The following is a 23377-nucleotide window of genomic DNA, read 5'->3' on the forward strand; positions in this document are numbered from 1 at the left end:
GACTGAAAATGATGACTAAGATCTTTTAAGAAATTAGCAATCTCTTCACAAAATAAATCTTTAGTACAGTTAGCATAGCCAAAAGCATAAATGCCTTTAATTAATTTACCCCCCCCCCGAACAGTTCAAATTAAAATGCTATACCTTTTAGAGCATCCTTATAGATGGTGATGAATAGTTTGAAGATGTCCTTTGGAATAGTATCTTCATTTGGCAAACATAATAACAGAATAATAATTTCTGCCTGTCCCAAGCCATGCAGTCCATTGGTTGAGAAGTACCAGTATTTGTCTGAGGAATCTTAAGTGATAAAAGCATATAACTATGAATGTCAACTTCTGTTAACCAAAGAAACTAATATAGTTGTCCTTTGCATGAAGCACAACTTTTCACATTTCTTATTTTCCCAGTTCTCCTCACAAAAAAAAATTTAAATTGAATTGTGTGAGATTAATGCAAAAAAGAGAAAGGATGAAAAACTATCTTATGGAGTCAATTAATAAATAACACTAAAATAAAAATAAAAATAAAAGATACACTAATATGCTGAAATGTAGTGGGTAAGAATCAAGTTTGTTTCAGAGAATGAAAAGCTGAAAGATTCATTGATGAGTACTGAGGATTATTTACTTCCTTACTTTTAATTAGGTCACATGTCACTTACTTTAAAACTATCTTTATTGCTACTAAATCAAGATTCTTGCTTAATTAGCAAGTTTTAATTTATCTAAAAGCTGTATGAAATACAGTCAATTGTATGATGAACATCAGGTATAGCTAGGAGCCCATATCCTTAACCTAGGACTAAATGAAGAACACTAGTAAAAATCTTTAAGGTTTTAAGTCCCACTGAATATAAATTTGCAAAATCTATATTCATATGTGGCTGACAAATCAACATCCAATGCTGCTTACTTTTCATGGTTGCCAGTCAAAATTTAATTAATTTCAGAAATCCTACACACCAATTAGGCAAAGAAAGATCAATCATTACTTACAAAATACTAACTTGACATTCACCAGTAGATTAGCATTTAGGACAAATGTAACAGGACGAAAACTTTTCCCTTCAAGAAGCAAAATGATCTGCTCATGAGATGGGTGTTCCTCTACTACAGGCACTAAATGATGAAAGTAATATATTAGTTAGAATATGACTTCCTGTTAAATATGCTTGCAATAAAAAAAAGATTTATAAATCCATCAATGGCTTGATCAAAATTTAATAACAAAAGCAAATCCATTTCATAAAAATCAGTTAATACCCTGCACAACTATTACATCCTCATTTTTACTTTTCTACTTACCTAAAGGTACTAACACTGTAATACATATAAATCCTGATATATTATATATAGTATATATGCAAATATGTTGATTAAATAGCATATTTATACAATTTTAGCCCTGTACAATTTTAAAACAAGCATTTTTGTAAATTAGATTCTAGACTGCCAGCCACTCCATAAATTCTGAACTTTGCAACTCTTAAAGTAGTCTAGACTCAGGCTGTACATACCACTTGCTGCCATATGCCCTATGTCACTGACCAAATGTCAAAAAAGGATCTTGACAATCAACAGGAAAATATGTATGGCATGTGAAGTATAGGGCTTAAGGTATTTCTGCCACTATAGCTAGGTTCATGAAATAGCTCCCAGTGACAGAACAAAGATCCCAACTTCATTCCCCTATATTATCATGCACAGAACATAATCATTTCAGGTTGAGGGACGCAGCAAGGGTGACAAGGCTGTATTCCTAAGGAACTACTCTGAGGTGGGAGCTAGCCAGAATCTCCAGCTTGGAAAGGACCTTAGAGATCAAATAAGTTCTCATCTTTTACATAGGAAACTGAAGCCCAAAGAGATTCAATCACATGCTTCAAGTCACAGGTGTATTAAGTAGATGAGAAACTAAAATTCCTAGCTTTGCTGTCCAATCCAATACTCTCTTCATCAGGCACTTTGCTCCTTCAAAAAAAAAAAAAAAAAAAAGGTATGGAGTGGGGACGCTGAGAAAAAAATGATATGGAGTTAAAACTCTAATACAATGGAAATATGTTCAGGATTAAAAGTGTACGAATTTCCCTGTCAAACTAAACTTTTGCCTCATTCTAAATTAGGAACTCAAGATGAGATAAATGAGTCATATTCATTCAACTCAAAAGTTCAGATCTTTTCAGAATTTGGTTTCACATAACAAGACTTTTTGTAAACTAAAGATACCAAACTGTAGTACATATTTCAACCAAATTGTCTCAGCTTAAAATATGCATTTCATACATCACAAAATTCACCAATACATTCTTTCAAAAAAAAAAAAAAAAAAGGAAGGAAGGAAGAAAACCCTCTTTTTTAAATTTAAATAACTATTATCCTACCTGATCCCTTTTCTCCAGATGCAACCAGAAGAGGGGGCAAACTGTCCTCATCATTAGGTAGAAGACTAATCTTATTGCAAACATTCTTGTCAATACCACACAGTAACCTATAATCTGAAGTACTAGCAACAGGTAAATTGCTGTGAACTAAGACACCAGTAGGACTAGGTGGTCCCTCAACTTCTGCAAAAACGTCATCATTTAGTGTAAAAGAACAAGAAGTAGGTAACCCCTCGCTTCCTGTGTTTATAGGCAGTTTTTCCACAGATGGAACCTGAGAAATAGGACTCCGAATTATCTCATTTCTTGTAATATCTCCTATCTCATTGTTTGCTTTTTCCGCTGTAGTAGAATGGGCATGATCCACTGTGTTTACTGTCTGTAAGATATGGAATTAAAAAGAAAAAAACCATCAGTTCATATTCTCTGTTCAACTGTGAAATGTTGATCTCTATAGCCAAAGACACCTTTTTAATAAGAATAAACAAAACCAAGATGGCCTCAGGAACTCTTCAAAAGCCAAATTTGCCAAGAAACAGTACCATTTTGTTCCTTTAAATTCAGAAGAGTAAGGCTGAGCTTTACCATATCATATACTTGAGTAGGTCTTAATGACTTAAAAGGAGGCAAGGAGAACTTCAGTATCCTGTATACCATATCACACAGTAAGCAAACAAAGTTTAACCCAACTCCCCTTCTGACAACAGCCAAAAAGCCTTGAATCAGGAAAGGTAGCAAGGGACAGATCAGGGGGCAAGGCAGGAAGGGGAATGGTTAGGAAGCAGAGTGGTAGGTGTATTCCTCAATAGTAACCACTAATAAACACTTCAAGCCAGCTTCAATAAAGCCCCTTTCTTTTTAAACTGGCCAAACCTGAGTTAGTATTAAATGAGAAGTATTTATGAACTCAAGTAAAACTTATTAGACTGTTTAGAACTTTCATTTTGTTAAAATATCAATTGAGGGGGGCGCCTGGGTGGCACAGCGGTTAAGTGTCTGCCTTTGGCTCAGGGCGTGATCCCAGCGTTCTGGGATCGAGCCCCACATCAGGCTCCTCCGCTGTGAGCCTGCTTCTTCCTCTCCCACTCCCCCTGCTTGTGTTCCCTCTCTCGCTGGCTGTCTCTATCTCTGTCGAATAAATAAATAAAATCTTTAAAAAAAAAATATATCAATTGAGGGTAGGTGCTTGTGGTAATTAGGGCTATTTATAAATTCTAGCTCATGAACCCTGAAAAACAGCATACGTTTATATGGTATGTGAAACAGAGCAGGATACATACCGATCTTGTCTAGTGTATACACCCAGGATAAACCAGGTAACTGGCACAGAGTAGATGCTCAATAAATATCTGTTTACTGAATAAAAGCATTCCCGTTTCATGTATGAATACTTGCTTCTATGAATATTTTGCTACTTTACAATGAAAGTTCTTAGTGGGCTGGGATTCTGTATTACATATCTTTTATTTAACATTTAGCACATTTGTGTAAATGCAAACATAAATACCACTATCAGATACTTTACTGAATGTTTGAAAATCATTAAACAAATATTAGTCTAAATTAAATTACTAAATCTCAGTTCTATTTCCATATACCAGGGGTTCTTAAAATGTGGGTCAGGGTTCTCTGAGGTCCCCAAGACCCTTTCAGGGAGTCAGTGAGGTCTGAGGATTTTCTTCATATAATTTACCCAAAAACAACATATCACAACAGACTCAGTGTAGAAGCAGACATGAGAATCTTTTATTAAGCCAGACATCAAAGTATTTTGCAAAAATGTAAAACAATGTTATTCCTCTCACTAAACTGTTTTAAAATGTCTCATAAATTATTTCTATTAATAAACATTAATTTTTAAATTAATTTTTAATTTTTTCCTCAATTTTAATTTAATTAATTAAATGGATTTATTTATTTATTTTTTTTTTAAGTAGGCTCCATGCCCAGCATGGAGCCCAATGCAGGGCTGGAACTCACGACCCTGAGATCAAGACCTGAGCTGAGATCCAGAGTTGGACACTCAACCAACTGAGCCACCTAGGCACCCCACACAATTTTAATATAGTAATTATTACTAGGTATAACCCACATAATCTATAGCTCTTTCAAGTTCTCAATAACTTCTAAGAGCATAAAAGGGTCCTGAGACCAGTAAGTTTGAGAATCATTACCCTAAACTGACATTAAAAAAGGTAAAATCTAAAATACATTCACTACATCATATATTTGTCATTTTAGGAAGCTCACAGCATTAAAAAAAAAAAAGTACTCTAATAATCACACTACAAAATATACTTAAAATAAAATGTTATTAAATCAACAAATCATTCTTTAGATTCCTTACCAAGGGCATATCAGGTAAGAGAGAACTCATGTCTTCAGAACATTTTTTACTTCCAGATGATAATTTTGTTGTATCTGCAACTTCACCATTGGGCAGTATACCATCTGCAAACCATACTCTCTTCTGTTCTTTGGAGCATAATCCTAGAATCAGTTAAAAAGTAAAGCACTTGAATTTGGTCTACTGCAAGGATTTAATACTAAATCAACTCAGAAATGTTTTCAAAACCTTTTTGCTATCCACTGACAAGATCTGCCTTCTCAGGGCTGCAAAGGCCTAGAGAAGCGGCCTTTTGTGATTCATCTAGCCGGAATGGAAGTCTTTTCCCAATTTATACAAAAGGCAGGAGTAACTCTAGGAATCACATATGCAGAAAAAGAGTGGACAGGAGAGGTTATATCTTTAAGACACTGGGAGCAGATTTAAAGCCTGTACTACTAGTGAGTGAAGAATGAATAAAATTTAAAGACTACGGCACAAGGTGGAAAAATGTAGACCGGAGCATGACAGATAAGCAAAAAAAACATGCAAAGAACAGAAAGAAGTATAAAAAGTCTAAAAAAGTAAACAGGATCACTTGTTCATCAGAGGTCATTTTATTAAAATTCTTTATTTAAAATAGGTCATTTCTTATTTTTAATGTACTTAATAAGAGAAGCATGATATTTTTTGTTCTTATAACGTGGATATTGAACTTTATTAATATTTTCCTCCCAAATTTGGAGGAAATAACTAGATATCAGCATAAATATGTGTTCTCTTTTGTTACAAAGCATCCACAGAGGAAGGTTATGAAAACAGCTGCCAGACAGTTTTAGGACAATATAAAAATCAAAGGATCAACATCTACCTTCCAGAATATAATACAGATAAACATTGAGAAAATTGGAATTACATACAATTTTTGCAATATAGGTAGACATACTAAGTAAGGTATCTTTCATATATTTGCAATACTTTTATAATTTAGTAATTTGGATGTCGATGTAAGAGAACATGCCACTATTTTTAAAGCATATTTGTTCATTTTAGAGCTGTAACATACAACCATATATGCTGAATCTCCTTACCTAAGTTATAATGACAAACAGAAAATAGTATATTGAGATAAACTGAAATCCAAAGTAATTATCAGAAGTATCTGAATCTGTTTTTAACTGACATTTACAGTTATTTTTTAGCAAGATAGAGACTAATTGTTTGTATTTAAAAATGTCCACAGGCTTGGGGTGCTTGTGTGGCTCAGTCATTTAAGCAGCCAACTCTTGGTTTTGGCTCAGGTCATGATCTCAGGGGCCTGAGATCAAGCCCACTTTGGGCTCCACACCTAGAAGGGCATCTGCTTCAGGATTCTCTCTCTCTCTCTGGCCGTACCCTGCTTGCTCACTCTCTCACTCTCTAAAATAAATAAATAAATCTTAAAAAAAAAAAAAAAGGTACACAAGCTTTACTACAGCAGATTAAAAAAAAAGGACAGAGAGCCCCAAAATTTTTAAATAGACTTAAAAAAACATATTTATTATGGTAAACTATACATTTAAAAACCGATTTTTAAAGAAAGGGAGGCATGCCAGTTATTTACCTATTGTCTCTCAAACTCAAGCCCACCCTTCTATAAGGTTCTCTTTGATGCTGGGCCAAAGTCTAGAAAGTGCAACTTTCAGACCCCTTTGCTGGTTGGCTCTAGTCACATTCTGCCAATAGCATTGGTGGGAGACTGGAAGGTAGGAAGAGAAAGAATTCTGTTTCTAGTTCCTGCTAGGATCCTTGCAGCAGCAGTACCACCAGATATAGGTGCATGCCCTGTGATTTGCAGTACTCTGAAAATCAAGTCTGGAATACTCCTTCATTAAACTGAACACCAGTCCTATGAAGCGCCTTGATGGTTCCAGCATTTGCTATTTGGTGTTCTTCCAGAAATCACACCAGTCACACCCTGAATCCCAGGTCTGAGAACCAAACACCTCTTAGTATTTCTGAACTGAGTTCTAGAATATTGCCTTTCACCTTTCATTACTCCAACCCTAGGAGTAGCGGTTGTTTCCTGTAGTTAGTAATCTGAGTCACTTGAACACACCTCTTTTGCTCTTCTAACCTTCTAACACACATACGTACCAGCTCCCTGTACCAAATTCCTTCTGATATTTAGTCTGGTCTCTCTGTCCTCACTAAATCTTATCAAACTAGAAATTCCATTAAAAAATTATCTCCAGTCTAAGACATAGCATTTTCTTCCATTTACCTTCAACATTTGGTTGTTTAAGTGCTGAGATCGGTAAAGTTGTAGGTGAAGGTATACTGGATGTTTGAGTCTCCTGAAGAGGCTGGATGGTGGCACATTCATCAGAATGATTAGATTTAAGATTAGAACCAGTTGGACTCATCATCCTTTCAAAAGCCTGAGCTAGAAAGATGAAAAAATATTAAAATGTTAAAATACTTTTGAGCTTCAAAGCAAATTATAAGTTACCTATTTTTCAAGTTGTGAGGAGAAAGAAATCAACGGCTAAGCAAGAAAAAGCAGTGGCACTTGGCAAAGATAATGTCCTTACTCCAGTTGGCAGCACTCCACTTCAGTATAAGCTACCAATTACTTATTTCACTATTATATTTAGCATATGTTTACCTACTAAGTAACTGTTATTTAATATGACTGTCTTTGTTTTTGTCTTGTACCCCTATAAGTCTATTTTCAACACAGTTCAGAGTGATTCCCTTAAGACATAAACCCTATCACATCCTTCCTCTGTTTAGAATTTTTTAATGGCTTCCCAAGAGGAGTGAAGATTTCAGTTGTTAAAGTGGCTCACAAAACCCTACATAATCTATATCCCTACCTCCTCCGCCTTCCCACTTAGCTCTCTGACCTCATCTCTCACTACTATCCCACCTGTTCATTATGATCCAGCCATCTAGGCCTCCTGGTTCTTCAACAAGTCAAGCAAGCACTCTCCTAGCACAATCTTTGCTCTCGCTGTTCTCTGTTTTGACTGTTCTTCCCATAAACACTCACATAGTTTTATTCTCTCACTTCAGGTCTCTGCTCACATGTTATATTATCATAAAGCCTAACTCTGCCTACCATTAAAAAATACTATCTCTTGCCACCAATCTGTTACTATCTATCTCTCTTATACCCTCTTACTTTAATTTAGGATATTATCACCATCTGGTATTCTCTTTGCTTACTGTCCACCTCTCCCCGCATTCCTAAGCTCCATGAAATAAAAAGCTCCATAAGAACAGGAATATATTCTGTCCATAGCTGGAGCTCCAACATGCAAAATAGTGCTTGAATATTGCTGAATGATTTTTCATCCAAATGACATGGAACAGCACTGGTAGCTCTCCCCTCATCCTTTCTCCAAACCAATCTGCTATAGATATTGCCACTGCTAAAGTAATCTTCCTCAAGTGCCACTGAATGGCACTGAATGATAGCACTCTCATGAAATGGCTCCAACTCACCAAATAAAATCTATACATCTTACTCCTGGTTTTGAGTAATACCCAACTTGCCCCAGATCTACCTAATGGCACTCACATGCAGGCTTCCCTGAAACTTATATAGTCTCAGCACAACTTCCTCATTATCCATAATCTCTAATTAAACTATTCTTTTAATCCTTCATGGAATTTGTCTTACAACTCTTGAGCCATCTTTCTCATCTTATTTAATAACATTATTTTAAATGATCACTTCTACCATCTTCAACCCTAAGGTTGATATTAAAATAACTTGTGTTTGTTTTTTTGTGGTATACAAATTAGTGTTAAATAGACCATACATGCTATAAGATATCATAACACAATAAATAAAACAGATAACTAGATAACCAAATTCATTCCAAGATATTTTCTTTAATAAACCAAAGCACGATCTCAACATCCTACTGAGTCTTTTTAATGACTGTATTTTCTCCTCTCCTGGAAACTTACAGTCAAAATGTTTTAATGTTCACCCAAAAATCTGACCTGTCAACTCAAATAATGTTTCAAATCATCATGGCTATTTATTTTTCAAGTGGGGAGAGAGAATTGTGTGGGAACTTGCTCTCATATTTCTGAGTTCTAGCAGGTTGTCTGGCTAACAGCCCCAGCAGGCTTCTAAGCTACTGAAACAGCACAGGAAAAAACAAAACTATAAAGTCTTAAACTAACCTCTTCATACACAATGTTGGTAAGATGGAAATATAAAAAGTTTACACTCTATTATCTTCCAGATAGCAGAGGTCAACAGCAGGGAGAAAAGCAGCTTACCTCAGGCTAATAGACTCACATCAGAGCTTTTTTGGAGAATTGCTGAAAAAATTTATCTTCATTCAAAAGAGAAAAACAAATTATTATCAAGTATTTATTCTCCTGGCTAACAGGAAGCACCACCTGAGCTAGTATACAGGTCTGGTATTGAAAAGTCCCAAGTATTATTTGCTGGGTATTAAACTGTCAACAAATCTTTGAAAATGCCAAGAAGTACCAAAAAAGCAAATGTTTATTTGAGGGAAAAAAAAAAACACAATACAATGCACACACACACATACACACACACACTCTGTGAGAACACAAATAAGACCACCAAGATTATTGCTGATAATGGTAGCTAAGGTAGAGAGCCAGAAACAATGGGAAATACATACAAACAAAATTCTAAAACTGAGCAGGGAAAAAATATATGAGACAAAAATGTGCCAATACTGTGACAGTCCTATGAACTAATCTATAAAATCATAAATATTATTACCTTATTTTGTATTCCCATCTTAGGGTATAATTTTCAAAAAGGTGGGAACTATTATCTTGCCTTATGCTATTAATTTATAACACTGAATTCTACTTATTGTTAAGTATTCTATAAATGTTTAGATTAAGATGACAAAGATGACAATGATGATGACAAAACAAATAGGCAGATGAAATGCAGCATTTAGGGACTTGGTACCTGTTAAAAGTTAATGAACTGCCACTCCAGAAACTGAATGCTTCCTTTCCAGACTGGTAGTATTAATTGTGAGAGTAGAACAAAAAGAAGAGAAACCAAGCCATGGGATGTCCCACCTAAGCCAGATAAGTCAACACTAGGTCCTCGCCTTAAGAAAATAAAGAAGTTTATCTTTGTCACAATCCAAATGTTTTTAAGATATATTCAATTACTGGAAGAAAATATGTCAGGTTAATACTCACCTTTACTAATAGTCTCAAAGCAGACTACACATACTCTTGCTTCCTTTTCTAGATATTGTAGTTTACACTTCCTATTACAACAGACACCACAAAATACCTATAAAGAATAAAATATCAAATTTGGTTTTGTGTCCAGCATGTTTATACCTATGGAAGGCAGGGGAGAGGATGCCCAAAATCTAATTAACCAAACACCATTTTTCTGATTACATAAATAATTTTTTTTTTTTTAAGATTTTATTTATTTATTTGACAGAGACAGAGATAGCCAGCGAGAGAGGGAACACAAGCAGGGGGAGTGGGAGAGGAAGAAGCAGGCTCATAGCAGAGGAGCCTGATGTGGGGCTCGATCCCAGAACGCCGGGATCACGCCCTGAGCCGAAGGCAGATGCTTAACCGCTGTGCCACCCAGGCGCCCCACATAAATAATTTTTCTAATCACTATAATCATAGGAAGTTATTAAAATGATTCTTTTTTATTTGTTTTACTTCAATGACGTTTCTGCAATTTAAAATTGTGTCTCAGACAAGGAGAATTCCTTTAAATCAATTCTGTTAATTGGAAAAGAACAAAAATTTTCTTTAATGAATATGTTTATAGTTGAAAAAGTTTTCTGTGGTCCTTTATTTAAAACTTTTAAAAGTAGAATGTTATTATTTTTCTAAAGAAGAGGAGGGTTGATCTGAGACCAACCTAATACTGAAAATTGCTGAATGAAAAATGCAATGTTATTTCTGTAGGCAACCCTTAGAGTTTATAGACAAGGGAGTCAGAATGCAAACAAGGTCAGCTTCAGCATTCTGAACCTTGTGGCAGCCAATTTCCTTTTTTCTCCCTAGATATAGACTATAACACTAACTGCAGAGTGGTCTTGGAATTAATTCAATGATACAGGGGGATATGACTGAATTTGGGACATCTCATGTGTTAATGTTAGAGGGATAAAGACATATTCTTAGATTTCACAAAAACTAGTAATGAGCATTCCTCATTTCCCCATACATCATACTCATGACAAGGTGACATTTATTTACCCTCAAGCAATCTAAATATGACAGTGATTTATATATCTCCATGTAGGTAAAAAATTATTTTAAACTAGCCAAAACTTTTAATCACCTATTAATCAGCTTTTTTGTCACATTAAATTTCATTTAAAATGTCTCAAAAGAAAAAAAGACAAAGATTTTTATAACTTACTTTCCCACATGCTCGGCAGTGGTGTCGCCGTTTCGTAAAAGTAAATTTGACTTGGCAGTTCATACAGTTTGGAGCTTCTGAATCAGGAACCCAAGTAGGTTGTTTCTGGCCCAAAACCAGGCCTTCTTTGCAAGTGTTTACAGGTAGAGATTCTTCATTCACAGTTACAAAAGTGGATCCACCTTCAAAATTACTTTCTATATCGATGTAATTAGAGTTGAAGCTAACCTGAGGATCAGTTGTAGAATCGGTAGTACAAGTGGTTGGAACAATCATATTTGCTATGCTGGGCTCACTTTCAGGCATATTTGGAACATCTGGTTTATTTGGTTCTTTTGAACCCCTTGGTCTTGATGGAATGCTAAACAATTGCTTTGGTCTGGCCCCTCCAACATGAACAGATTGACTGTTAATATCAGAGACTGATACTTCATTCGTAATCTCAGATTTACTGTTAGATAACCCTTGTTCAACTGGAATTGTATTTTTTTCCCCTAAAGAAAGGCCACCATTTTCTGTTGTATTCTGTTTATCAACTGTTTCACAAATCATATTAGTGCCAGGACTTTCTCCAGTAGCGCCTGTTTCAGCATTGAAATACATATTATTGACATTCCCATCATCTAGGCCTTTCATGTCTATCTGATTCATTTCAGATTTTGAGTCATTTACACTTTCTTCAAACGATTTTATGTTACTAGTCTGAAGATACTGTTCAGTCAGAAAGGCATCAAGTTCAGCATCACTAATTAGTGCACCACTTTTCATGCCTTCATCAATATTGAAGTAATCTAAGTCTTGCCCATCAATATCACTGCTTGAAAAAAGGAGACCTTCACAATGATCAGGAAACTCTGGGGCATTAGCACCAGAAAGCTCCATCTGAGATTCTGTAGCTGCAGAAGAATTTGTGTTACCAGGGTGATCTAAAGACTCAACTCTGATTACCATCTGGCTGGACTCTTCCTTCTTATTTCCCACCTGTTCAGTTATGTTTTTACATTTTTCCTGTTTCAAAAGATCAGTCTCCTCCAATGGTTCGCCACCCAGAATAACACTCTTCTGTATTTCTTCAGGCACTGGCACTGCATCTTGTATGCTATCTTTATGTTCATTCTGCGGTAAACAATCACCATGTGCTTTACTTTCAATTAATGATCCACACAAAGACCCAGGTACTGGAAGACAGGTCAGTGAGGAGTATATCTCTTCACCTGAAACATTTAGAGTTGGAGAGGAATCCTGAATTACATCTTGATTATCTTTACGATCTACATCTCTTGAGCCTTCTTTTGCAGATTGTTTGAGAAAAATAGCAGTCCTATCTTCCTGAAAGGAAAAGTCAGGTAATTTGAAATTTTCATCTTTTGTATTTGAATCATTTAAGTATAAATCTTCATTTTCTGAAAAACTGCAAGGCAAAGCATTTGTATGGTCTCCTCCTTTTAAACATTCTGTGGCAGCTATGACTGCCACATCTACTTCCTCTTTTACCAAACAGTTATCGGCTTTCAGTAGTTCACATGGCTGGTCCTTGTGTTGTAGGCTGTCTTTGGCATCAAACATTTTGGGACTTTGTTGAGTCAAAGCAGATGGCATGTTAAAATCAACAACTGGTTCTAACTGATTAGAAATCTTTTTATCCTTTAAATTCTCTCTTACACTGTAATTACATGAATCTGAAGGTGTTGTATCTACTTTTATACCCAATTCTTCAGCTTCACTAATTTCTCTATTTTGTAATTCAGAGTTGACATCATTCTGTTCCTCTCTGACAGTATTATTACCACGGTCTGTTGAAGAAGCACAAAGAGTTTCTGACGCTGAAGATAAATCCAAACCAATCAAAGAATCTGCACTAGACTTAAAATCATCTGGCAATAACTGTTTAATATCTTCTTCACTGTTAGTTACATGAACTAAGTTACCCATGTCGCTTATCAGATCACAAACAGGCTTACTACATCGTCCCATATAGAGAGGCTGGATTTCATCTGAAGTGCCACCATCCACAGAAGAAAGGAGATCAAGTCCTGTTACATTTTTTTCATTTTGTATGGAAGTTAGTCCCTCAAGTGTTTTGTTCAGGGAAATCTGATTTGTTTCATAGCATGTTTCTGATGAGGCACAACAATTGATACATTGTTGGTCCTTCGGTAGCAGTGAAGTCAGCTGTGAGGAAGCCAACTCTGAAGAAACTGAACAGTGGTTAGAATCATATGTGTTTTGATCATCCTGGAGATAATCTTGTTCATCTAATTAAAACAGAGATATAATGTTATTTAGGAAAGCCAAAGCAAAATTATCACAAGTATGTTTTTTAAGACTCCTAAACTAACTAAACTTTTGTTTAGATCACAAATAGACTACTCTGTTACAAAATGATAATAACCTCCGAAAGTATTTTTATTTAGATTTAAACTACTCGGGGCTTTTACTTTTCAGTGTAGATGTCACAATGTGATAGAAATTCCACTCAAAATAATTCAGTTACACTATAAAAACCAGACTGAGAAAGAACTGAAAAACAATCTAACTTCTTGGTTCTCTCTCTAGTTTCCTAGTCTTCATTATCAGATGAGTAAAACATCTCTCATATTAATGAAATACCAATTTATGTAAAGTTTTTGAGCTGCTTTTAGCTGGCACATATGTTGATTTTAAAAGTCTTTCTTTTAGGTAAATTTGTATCTGTAGAGGAAACTTCTAGTTTCCTTACTTCTATTTCTGGCTATTGGTTCTATTCAGTATAAGAACAGACTAGTATGTTATAATGAAATGTGAACATCTTACACAATATAACCATGTGACCAAAACTGAAACCAAATTTTGCTAAGAGTACTCTATATCTGGGATAACTGAATCACAGACACTTAAAAATTTCACTAGTAGCAAAAATTAACCAACAAACCTGGATTCTGTTCAAAATCATCAAGGAGTTTGTCCAAGTCACTGACTGCTGCTTTAAAATAACTGTCCATCCTACTTGTAGACTTATTCAGAATTTAATCCTTATATACCTACAAAATAAAAAGCTATGATAGTTCATCTAATTCTCTAATATATAAATATTATGCCATCTACTGAATACCAAGAAACATAGTCAGGAAAAAGACACAAATAAATTGCTTTGAGGAAGCTACAATTTAGTTGGGGAAATTGCCTCCTTATATACAAAATGACACAAAAACCAATTCTAACAACATAACATACCCACACACACTACTGTAAATTTTAAAAGATCTAAGTAACTCATGTTACTTAAGTTAGATAAATCAAAGAAGAATTCATAATTGAAAGCTAAAAATAGTTATATCATATACCAAATATACATATGCAAATATACAAAAATACAATAATATAAAATATACTACATATGAATAAAAATACTTCATACAAAAACCTGTGGGATTCAGCAGAAGTGGTACTTCAAATGCTTAGAGCTTTAGATGCTTATATCAGAATAGAAGAAAGATTAAAGACTAGTAAGCTAAGAGCAGGAGTTAAACAGAATATGAATATATGAGAGAGGTACAAAAAAGTTTTATGAATAAAGTAGATAAACCTCTAATCTGTTGCAAGAACTCCAAAAATGAGCCTGAGACACCTTAAAGGAATCTATCAGTGACTAAAGGGATAAAATCAAAAGGACAAAGGAGCCTAGTTGAAGGGGCTCCTACTGTCTTAAATGAGACAACCAAACACCAAATGAATGAAGGCTGCAAAGGACTGAACACAAATCAAATAAATAAAAAACCAAGAGATCATAATGATACTAAAAACAAAAACAAATAACACCACTCATTAGAGGGTTGCCAGGGCACAAACTCATTACTCTGAGAGTTGATACATTAAGGGAAAAGAGCCAGTAATTTATCCTCCCCTTTATTTACAAAATGTACTTTAGAATAATAAAGTAGCTGCCAAGGGAAAGTTCTTTAGATAAGAATTCCAAATAATAAATATACATGGATATTAAAATTTTAAAAATTATCTCTTGGAAATCCTTACTACAATTAACAGACCAGGCAATAGTTATCAATATATTCTAAAAGTGTTAGATGAAAGGTTGGAGGATAACTTTATAATAGTAGGAACAGACAAACACATCTGACTCCCAATGATCGATTTCACCATCAATAAATGTGGAAGAACCAAACATTTTGTGCCTCGTGTGGAAGATACGACATTACATATAATGTATTCCTGCCCCAAAAAACTGAACCTGAATCTAATCAAGCTTTTATAACTGCATATTTACAGGAAATTCAAGCATAAAGGGACAAATTAGGTGATATCAAAACAAAGCAATCAGCTAAATCCAGAAAGTGGAACACTCTACAGCAGTGTTCCTCACACTGTCTTTGGCGAATACCTTTAAAAAAAAAAAAAAAAAGAATTCTAATCTGTTCCACACTGTTACCTTTGTAAAACTCAATAAAACAATACAAATTTTGCAATAATACATACAAATAAAAAGATATACATTATGAAGCACATTTGAACAGTTGCCTTGGGTGAGGAACAGGAGTAGGAAGTAAGGAATAAAAGACAATGAAAAAATTAGCGGGTTTTACAAGATAATTGCCATGAACTGAAAACACTTGAAGTCCAGAAAAAAAATTAGGATACTTTAAAGATGAGTTAAACAGATTAGACACAGCTTAAGAGAGAACTGAATAGACTGGAAAACCTAACTGAAGAAATGGCCTAAAATGCAGCCCAGAGAGACAAGGAAGAGGAAAATATAACAGGTTAAGAGACATGAATGGCAGAAATCATCCATCATGAGAATGGAGTCCTATACGGAAGATAGAGAGCATGAAATAAGTATGCTTGAAAAGATAATGCTAGGAATTTTTCTAGAACTGATAAAAAACACAACTCAACAGATAAAGGTAACTCATTATACCAAGCCATTTAAATAAGGAGAAATTCACAAGTGGCCACTCTATAGTGAAACTTTTGCACTCCAAAAGTTGAGCCCTTAGGAAAAGGTCATCTTAAAAGGAACAATAATTATGCTGGCAACAGGTAAACTTCAGAACAATTTTCAGTAACAGTGGTATGTCATCCTAATCTAACAAAGCACATTACTTTTTTATTTCCATTGTTAAATTGTGGTTATACCATACATATACAATAGTACACAAAAACAAAGACACCAAAACAAACAAAAGGAACTTGGAGAAAGAGAAAATGCAGGAAACAGAAGAAAACTTCAAAGAAACTAATATTCTCTGAAAAATAACAATGCAACTATGATACAGGAATGGGAAGCCATAAATAAAGAACATATGGAGGGGGAAAAGTGATCATAGAAAGTGATAGCAAAAATCTTAAAATTCAAGTAAAGCTTGTTGACTGCAGTGAAAGCCGTGCTTAGAGGGACATTTATAACTTAAGTACATAGGTTAAAAAAAGAAAGATCTAAAAATCAATCGTCTAAGCTTCCAGCTTGGCAAACTAGAAAAAGGAGAGTAAGAAGAACGAAGCAAAGATAACAAAGAATAGAACAGAAACCAATGAGATTAAAAACAGGAAAACAATGGACAAATAGAAGGAAAAAAATCACTGAAACCAAAAACTCTTTTGTTTGGGGGGAAAAAACAGTAAAATTAATAAACTAGGCTAATCAAGAAAAGAGAGAAACACAAATTACCAATATCAGAAAGAAAGGGGGAATATAACTACTGATGCTATGGACACTTAAAGGAAAATAAAGGAATATTATTAACAACTCTATAATCAGATGAAATGAACCAATTCCTTGGAAGACACAAGCTACAAAAACTTAGACAAGAAGAAAAAGAAAACCCAAACAGTCCTGTATCTATTAATGAAATGGAACCAATAATTAGTAACCTTCCACAAAACAAATCACCAGATCCAGGTGGCTTCACTGGTGAATTTTACCAAACATTTCAGGAAGGAAGAAATGATATTTCATAATCTCTTTCAGAAAAAGGAAGCAGAGGGAACCCTTCCAAATTCATTTTATAAGATGAGCATTCCTCTAATACCAAAACCAAATAAAGACACTACAAGAAAGACAAACTAGAAACCAATACTGCTCATGAACACAGACATAAAAATCCTCAACAAAATACTAGGAAGTAGAATCCAACAATGTATAAAAAGAACTACACATGACAACCAAGTGGGATTTATCCAGGTATGCAAGGTTGGTTCAACCTTTGAAAATTAATCAATATAATCTACCATATCAACAGGCTAAAGAAGAATTATTGTATAATCATATTGATTGATGTAAAAAAAAAATCTGACAAAACCAACACCTACTCATGATAAAAACGCTCAGCAAATTATGAGCAGAGGGGAAGTTTTTCAATTTGATGAAGAATATTTACAAAATACCTACAGCTAACATTATACGTTATGATGAGAAACTGGATGCCTTCCCACCAAAGACTGGGACCAAGGAAAGGATATCTTCTCTCACAACTCTTATTCAACATACTACTGAAAACACACCAGTGCAACAAGAAAAGGGAATAAAAGGTATACCACATGGGAAGGAAGAAATAAAACTACCTCTACTTGCAATGACATGATTTTCAATGTAGAAAATCCCCAAAAACTAACACCCCAAAATAGAGTAGTGAATACAGCATGGACATAGGATACAAGGTTAATAAAAATCATATGCATTCCTATATCTGAGCAAGGAACAACTGGAATTTGGAATTTTTAAAAATGCCATTTACAATAGCACCTCAAAAAATTAAATACTTAGGTATAAATTTAATAAAATATATACGGGACTTATATGTGGAAAGCTACAAAATACTGATAAAAAAATCAAAGAAGATCTAAATAAATGGAGACAGATCCCATTTTCAGGGATAGGTAGACTCAATATTGTTGTCAGTTCTCAATGTAAATCCAATCAAGATGCCAGCAAGCTCTTTTGTGGGACTTAGGAAACTCAGAATTCCTGGAAAGGAAGAGGACATAGAATAGACAACATAATGCTGAAAAAGAACAAATTGGGACAACTCACTCTCTCTGATTTTAAGATTTAGAAGTCTACAATAATCAAGGTAATATAGTACTGGCAAAAGAATAGATATATAGGATCAATGGAAAAGAAAAGAGAGCCTGGAAGTAGACCCACACAAATATAGTCAACGTATCTTTGACAAAGGGACAAAGGCAATTCAAAGGAGAAAGGCTAGTCTTTTCAGCAAGTGGTGCTGAGAAGACTGGACATCCCTATGCAAAAATACGAACCTAGATACAGACCTTACACCTGAATGTTTTTAAAATGGATAATAGACCTAAATGTATTTAAAATGGATAATAAATCTAAATGTAAAATGCAATATTATAAACTTCTTGAGGAAAACTAAGAGAAAATCTACATAACCTTGGGTTTGGTGATGAATTTTTAAATATAACAATGGAATGATCCATGAAAAAATGATTAAGTTGGATCTTATTAAAATTAAGAACATCTGCTCTGAAAAGGACACTATCAAGAGAATGAGAGAACAAGCCACATCCTGGAAGATAACATTTGCAAAACACATACCTGATAAAGGACTTGTATCCAAAGTCTACAAAAAACTCCTAACGTTATATAATTAGAAAGCAAACAATCCAATTAAATGGCAAAAGTTCCAAATAGACACCTCACCAAAGATGATACACAGTTAGCAAATAAACATATGATAAAATGCTCAACATCATTTGTCTTTAGGAACTACAGATTAAAAAAATGAGATACCATTTTACATCAATTACAATGGCTAAAATCCAAACAACTGACAATACCAAATGCTGCAAGGGTACCCATCAGCAGGAACTCTATTTACTCCTGGTGGGAATGCAAAATGGTACACCCACTTTGGAAAACGGTTTGTCTCTTAAAAACTATAGTCTTACTATATGATCCAGCAATCATACTACTAGATATTTACCCAACTGAGTTAAAGATTTATGTCCACACATGAACTTAGATGTGAATGTTTATAACACCTTCATTTATAAGGGCCAAACTTTGGAAGTATTCAAAATGACCTTCAGTAAGTGAATGAATAAACAAACTGTGATATATTCATGCAATGGAATACTATTCAATGATATAAAGAAATGAGCTAACAAGCCACAGAAAGACATGGATGAGTCTTGAATATGTATTGCTACATAAAAGAAGCCTGTCTTTAAAAATCTACACACTGGGGGCACCTGGGTGGTTCAGTCAGTTAAGTGTCTGCCTTTGGCTCAGGTCATGAACTCAGGGTCCCGGGATCAAGCCCCAAGACATCCCAGGGACAACAGTCACACTTAGCATCCAGAGCATGGTTTCTCCAACAAAAGGAACCAAGGCTCCTTGGAGAAATGGCTGATTCCAAGACTGGGCAGAAAATATACAAGACGAGCACAGAGCATCCTGTAATGCCAGAAATAAAGTGAATGTACATATGCACACATGGATGTATACACACATACAATGAAGGAGGTATGTTAAAAGGATACAGGAGTCAACCGAAAGAGCTCCCAAAGGCCAAAGCTGGAACAATCTGAACAATAAAATATATAAACCAGTACTGGCTTATAACCCAAAGCATTAAAAAAAATGAGTTCATACTGAGATAAACAAATAAGGAACAAGACAAATCTCCCACACAGAAAAATTCTGAATAATTTTCATAGATACTTTGCTCTCAAGGAAGTGAAACATAACTCTCTGCTCCTTAAGTGTGCTGCACATACTTTCTTCTTAAGAGTACAGTATAGAAAGGGAGAAACCTGACAAACTCTACTTCAAGCCAGTGGATCAAAGAAAACATCAACAGTGATGAGTCATGTTGATAGTACATACCCTTGATATGATGTGATGACAATGGCACTTTATCTCTGCTGTCTTCTTCCTAAAACACATTACCCCAATCTAATTATGAGAAAAACATCAGAAAAACCACAACTGACATTCTACTAAGTAGTGGACCAGTAATTCTCAAAACTCTCAAGAAGATCAAAACCAGAACATCTGAGAAACTGTCACAACCAAAAAGAACCAAAGGAGACAAGATGTGGTATCCTGGATGGACTCCTAGATCAGAACATAATAGGGAAAAATTGAAGAAATGTGAATAAAGTATGGACTTTGGTTAATACTAATGTAGCAATACTGGTTCATTAATCATGATAAGTGTACTATATTAATGTAAGATGTAATAGGGAAACAGGGGTAAATCAGAACTCTCTGGACTATCTTCCCAATAATCCTATAAATCTAAAACTGTTCTAAAATAAAAAGTTTTTTAAATGAAGTGAAGGCACTAGAAAATAAACTTGAGAAAATATCGTAAAAAGTAAAACAAAAAGAAAGGTAAAGATTAGAAATTTAATCTAATAGAGGTCTGATATTCAAACAACAAGAAGTCCAGAAAAAAAGTGTAGGAAGAAAAAAAAGGAAGAAGCTGTCAATAAAATACCTCAGAACTGATGGATAGGATCTCCAGGTGGAAAGGGCCCAGTCAGGGCTCAACACAATGAATGAAAAATCCTTATCAAGCCACATCACTGTGAAATTTCAGAATACCAGAGTGGTTTATAGAAAGATCAACCCATTTCAGGCTGTAACTGCATCTCCCACCTTTCCCCTACACTCCTGACCCCATCTCATCCTGCTTTTTTCTCTATTCTAAAGCATTCATTTACTTTACAATCTTCTAACTTTTTGTATAATGTATTATATTGTTTACCATCTGGAACAACTCTCCTCCCTCCAAGAAATTAAGCTTCATGAGGGTAGATATCTTGTATTTTTGTTCACCAATATATTCAAAAAATATCTTGAGTGATGCCTGCCACAAAAATACATGCTTACTACAGACTTAGTGAATAAATATAAAAGCTTCCAGAGAGCAATAGCAGGTCACATACAAAGGACTGGTTATCATATCTGGCATTGGACTTCTCAGTAGCAACACCAGAAGGTAGAAAACAATGGAATCATGCCTCCAAAATTCTAAAAGTAAATTATTTACAACCTAGAATTCTATATTCAGCAAAGTTATCAATCAAGTGTGAGGACAGAATTTTAAAAAACATGTTTAGACAGGCAAGAATCCAAAAACGTTGCTTCCCCTTCAGTCTTTCTCCGGAGCCTCTTACTGGAGTATGTACTCTACCAACATGAGGGAGACAACAAGAAAGAGGAAGGGCTGAAGTCAGAAACAGGCTATTCAACACAGGGAGAGACAAATGCAACTGAGGACACACCTCAAAGACAGCTGTGCAACAACAGGCCTAGAAAGCAACGCATGAAGATGGATGCAGGTGACACGCAATTACAGGAAAGACATTGCAAAACAAAAACAGACATTCTGAATCTACCAAAAGGAGATTTACATATCTTGTCTGAAGGGTTGTTAATAGATTAAAGATATAAAGGACAGGACACCGGGCAGGCTCATTCAGTGGAGGGTGCAGCTCTTGATCTCGGCATTGTAGGTTCGAGCCTCATGTTGGGAGTAGAGGTTACTTAAATAAAATCTTAAAATATATATATAAAAGATATATTAAAAAGATATAAAACATACATTCATAAAGATACTTAAAGGTAGATATATAGAAGAACTAAGGGAGGGGATGCCTGGGTGGCTCAGTCGGTTAAGTGTCTGCCTTCTGCTCAGTCGTGATCTCAGGGTCCTGGGATCGAGTACAACATTGGGCTCGCAAGCAGCCTGCTTCTCCCTCTGCCTGCCGATCCCCCTGCTTGTGTGCTCTCTCTTTCTGACAAATAAATAAATAAAATCTTAAAAATAAAAAAGGTAATTATAAACTCTAGGAAAAAAACAAAAAATTATATAAGAAATAGCACAATATACCTGGCTCACCTGTACACATTATGCACATAGTTAAATGATATAAACACTACATAATGATTTAACTAAAAATTAACATAGAACTAATATGCAAATAAGAGGTGAGGAAAAGTGCAGTGTTTAAAGGTGGAGGTTTGTGTGACAAACCTAAACTCTCATCTTCTATAATAGGAAATTGGTAAATAATATCTAAAACTGTGATAGGATGGGGAGATAGCTGTATACGCAGGTTATTTAAAAACTTAGAGGTGAAAAAGAGTTGAACTAACTAACTAAATAGCTTAACAGTCTATTCACTCTGCAACAACCTTTCTCAGCAAGGGTTCTATAAGAAAATGAAGCCTTAATGCCCTAAGGCATCCCCTTATGTAATGAATTACCTTCTTTCCTATGCCTGTTACTTGTTTTAAACCATCCCCAGGGGAATTAAGGAAACAGTAACGCAACTTCTGTTCCGATGAGGAACACTGATTGAAAGGGCTGCTTCGGCAGAGTGGGATTCAGGAGACAGGATTGGGGCAAAAGATGATTGCTTTTCATTTTAAGTCTTATAGTCTTATTTGACTATTTAAATTATGTACAAGTATCCGTTTGCTAACCACTAACATTATATTAAAAGATAGAATAGCAAAAAGTATTAAAGGAACTCTGAATATAGAACATATTAAAAACATAAGGCACAGGAATTAGAAGGTCTAGAAATAGTCTCTCATTAGGAAAAAAACAATTTTTCTTAAAAAAGTATGGAATTCATGAAACATCTATTTACAGAGTTATCTCTATATAGCACTGTACTAGTAAGCATTATGTCATCTGAGGTGCCTAAAAAGTACAGAAAAGGTAAGAGAAGTAATAATAGAATCCAACAATTTATATACGATATAATACAAACACTGTACATGAAACCTTTTAACATGAAATTTGAAGCTGCACATACTTCCCATTTCATTCAACTAAAACGTACTTACTGTGCCAATAATCTACCACATACAGTAAGAGGACACAATGGGTATATAAGATACACTCCCTATTCTGAAAACGTTTATTTATGTGTACATATGATAACCTATTTTATTTAGGTAATATTTTTACTCACCTGACCATTTATGTACTCTCAGATTTACAATCAAAGATTTACAATATTTACTTTACAAAAAAATGGTTTTAAAAAATCTCTTCATGATTTAAAAAAAAAAAAGTGGCAGCAACACAGAAGATTAATCAAAAAACCAACAAAACCAATAGCAAGTAGACTCCTAAAATGGTTCAGATGAGAGATGATGAGGGCCTGAACTGACACAGGGCAGAGCAGATGGAAAGGAGATCAACAGAAAAGTGACTAAAGAATGGGAAATTCTGGAGAGTGAAAGCAAGGGAAAAAGCTAGGATTACTGCCAGGTTTCCAT

The 23377-nt window shown here is 34.8% G+C and overlaps 1 protein-coding gene across 3 annotated transcripts in view; it reads right to left on the minus strand.

Annotated features, from left to right (window-relative positions):
• Positions 1–23377, minus strand: part of ZFYVE16 (zinc finger FYVE-type containing 16) — a 47728-nt gene that overhangs the window by 20723 nt on the left and 3628 nt on the right. For all 3 annotated transcript variants that reach the window (XM_045796384.2, XM_045796383.2, XM_045796385.2), the window contains 8 exons: positions 14024–14132; positions 11113–13367; positions 9912–10008; positions 6973–7134; positions 4731–4873; positions 2384–2762; positions 999–1121; positions 145–300 (listed from right to left, as the gene is read on the minus strand). In XM_045796384.2, coding sequence (XP_045652340.2) covers positions 145–300; positions 999–1121; positions 2384–2762; positions 4731–4873; positions 6973–7134; positions 9912–10008; positions 11113–13367; positions 14024–14093 — 3385 coding nt within the window. In that variant the 5' untranslated portion in view covers positions 14094–14132. The remainder of the gene's footprint in view (positions 1–144; positions 301–998; positions 1122–2383; positions 2763–4730; positions 4874–6972; positions 7135–9911; positions 10009–11112; positions 13368–14023; positions 14133–23377) is intronic.

Source organism: Ursus americanus, chromosome 5 (genome assembly GCF_024610735.1).
Source record: "Ursus americanus isolate L20-20 chromosome 5, mUrsAme1.1.p, whole genome shotgun sequence".
Lineage (NCBI taxonomy): Eukaryota > Metazoa > Chordata > Mammalia > Carnivora > Ursidae > Ursus > Ursus americanus.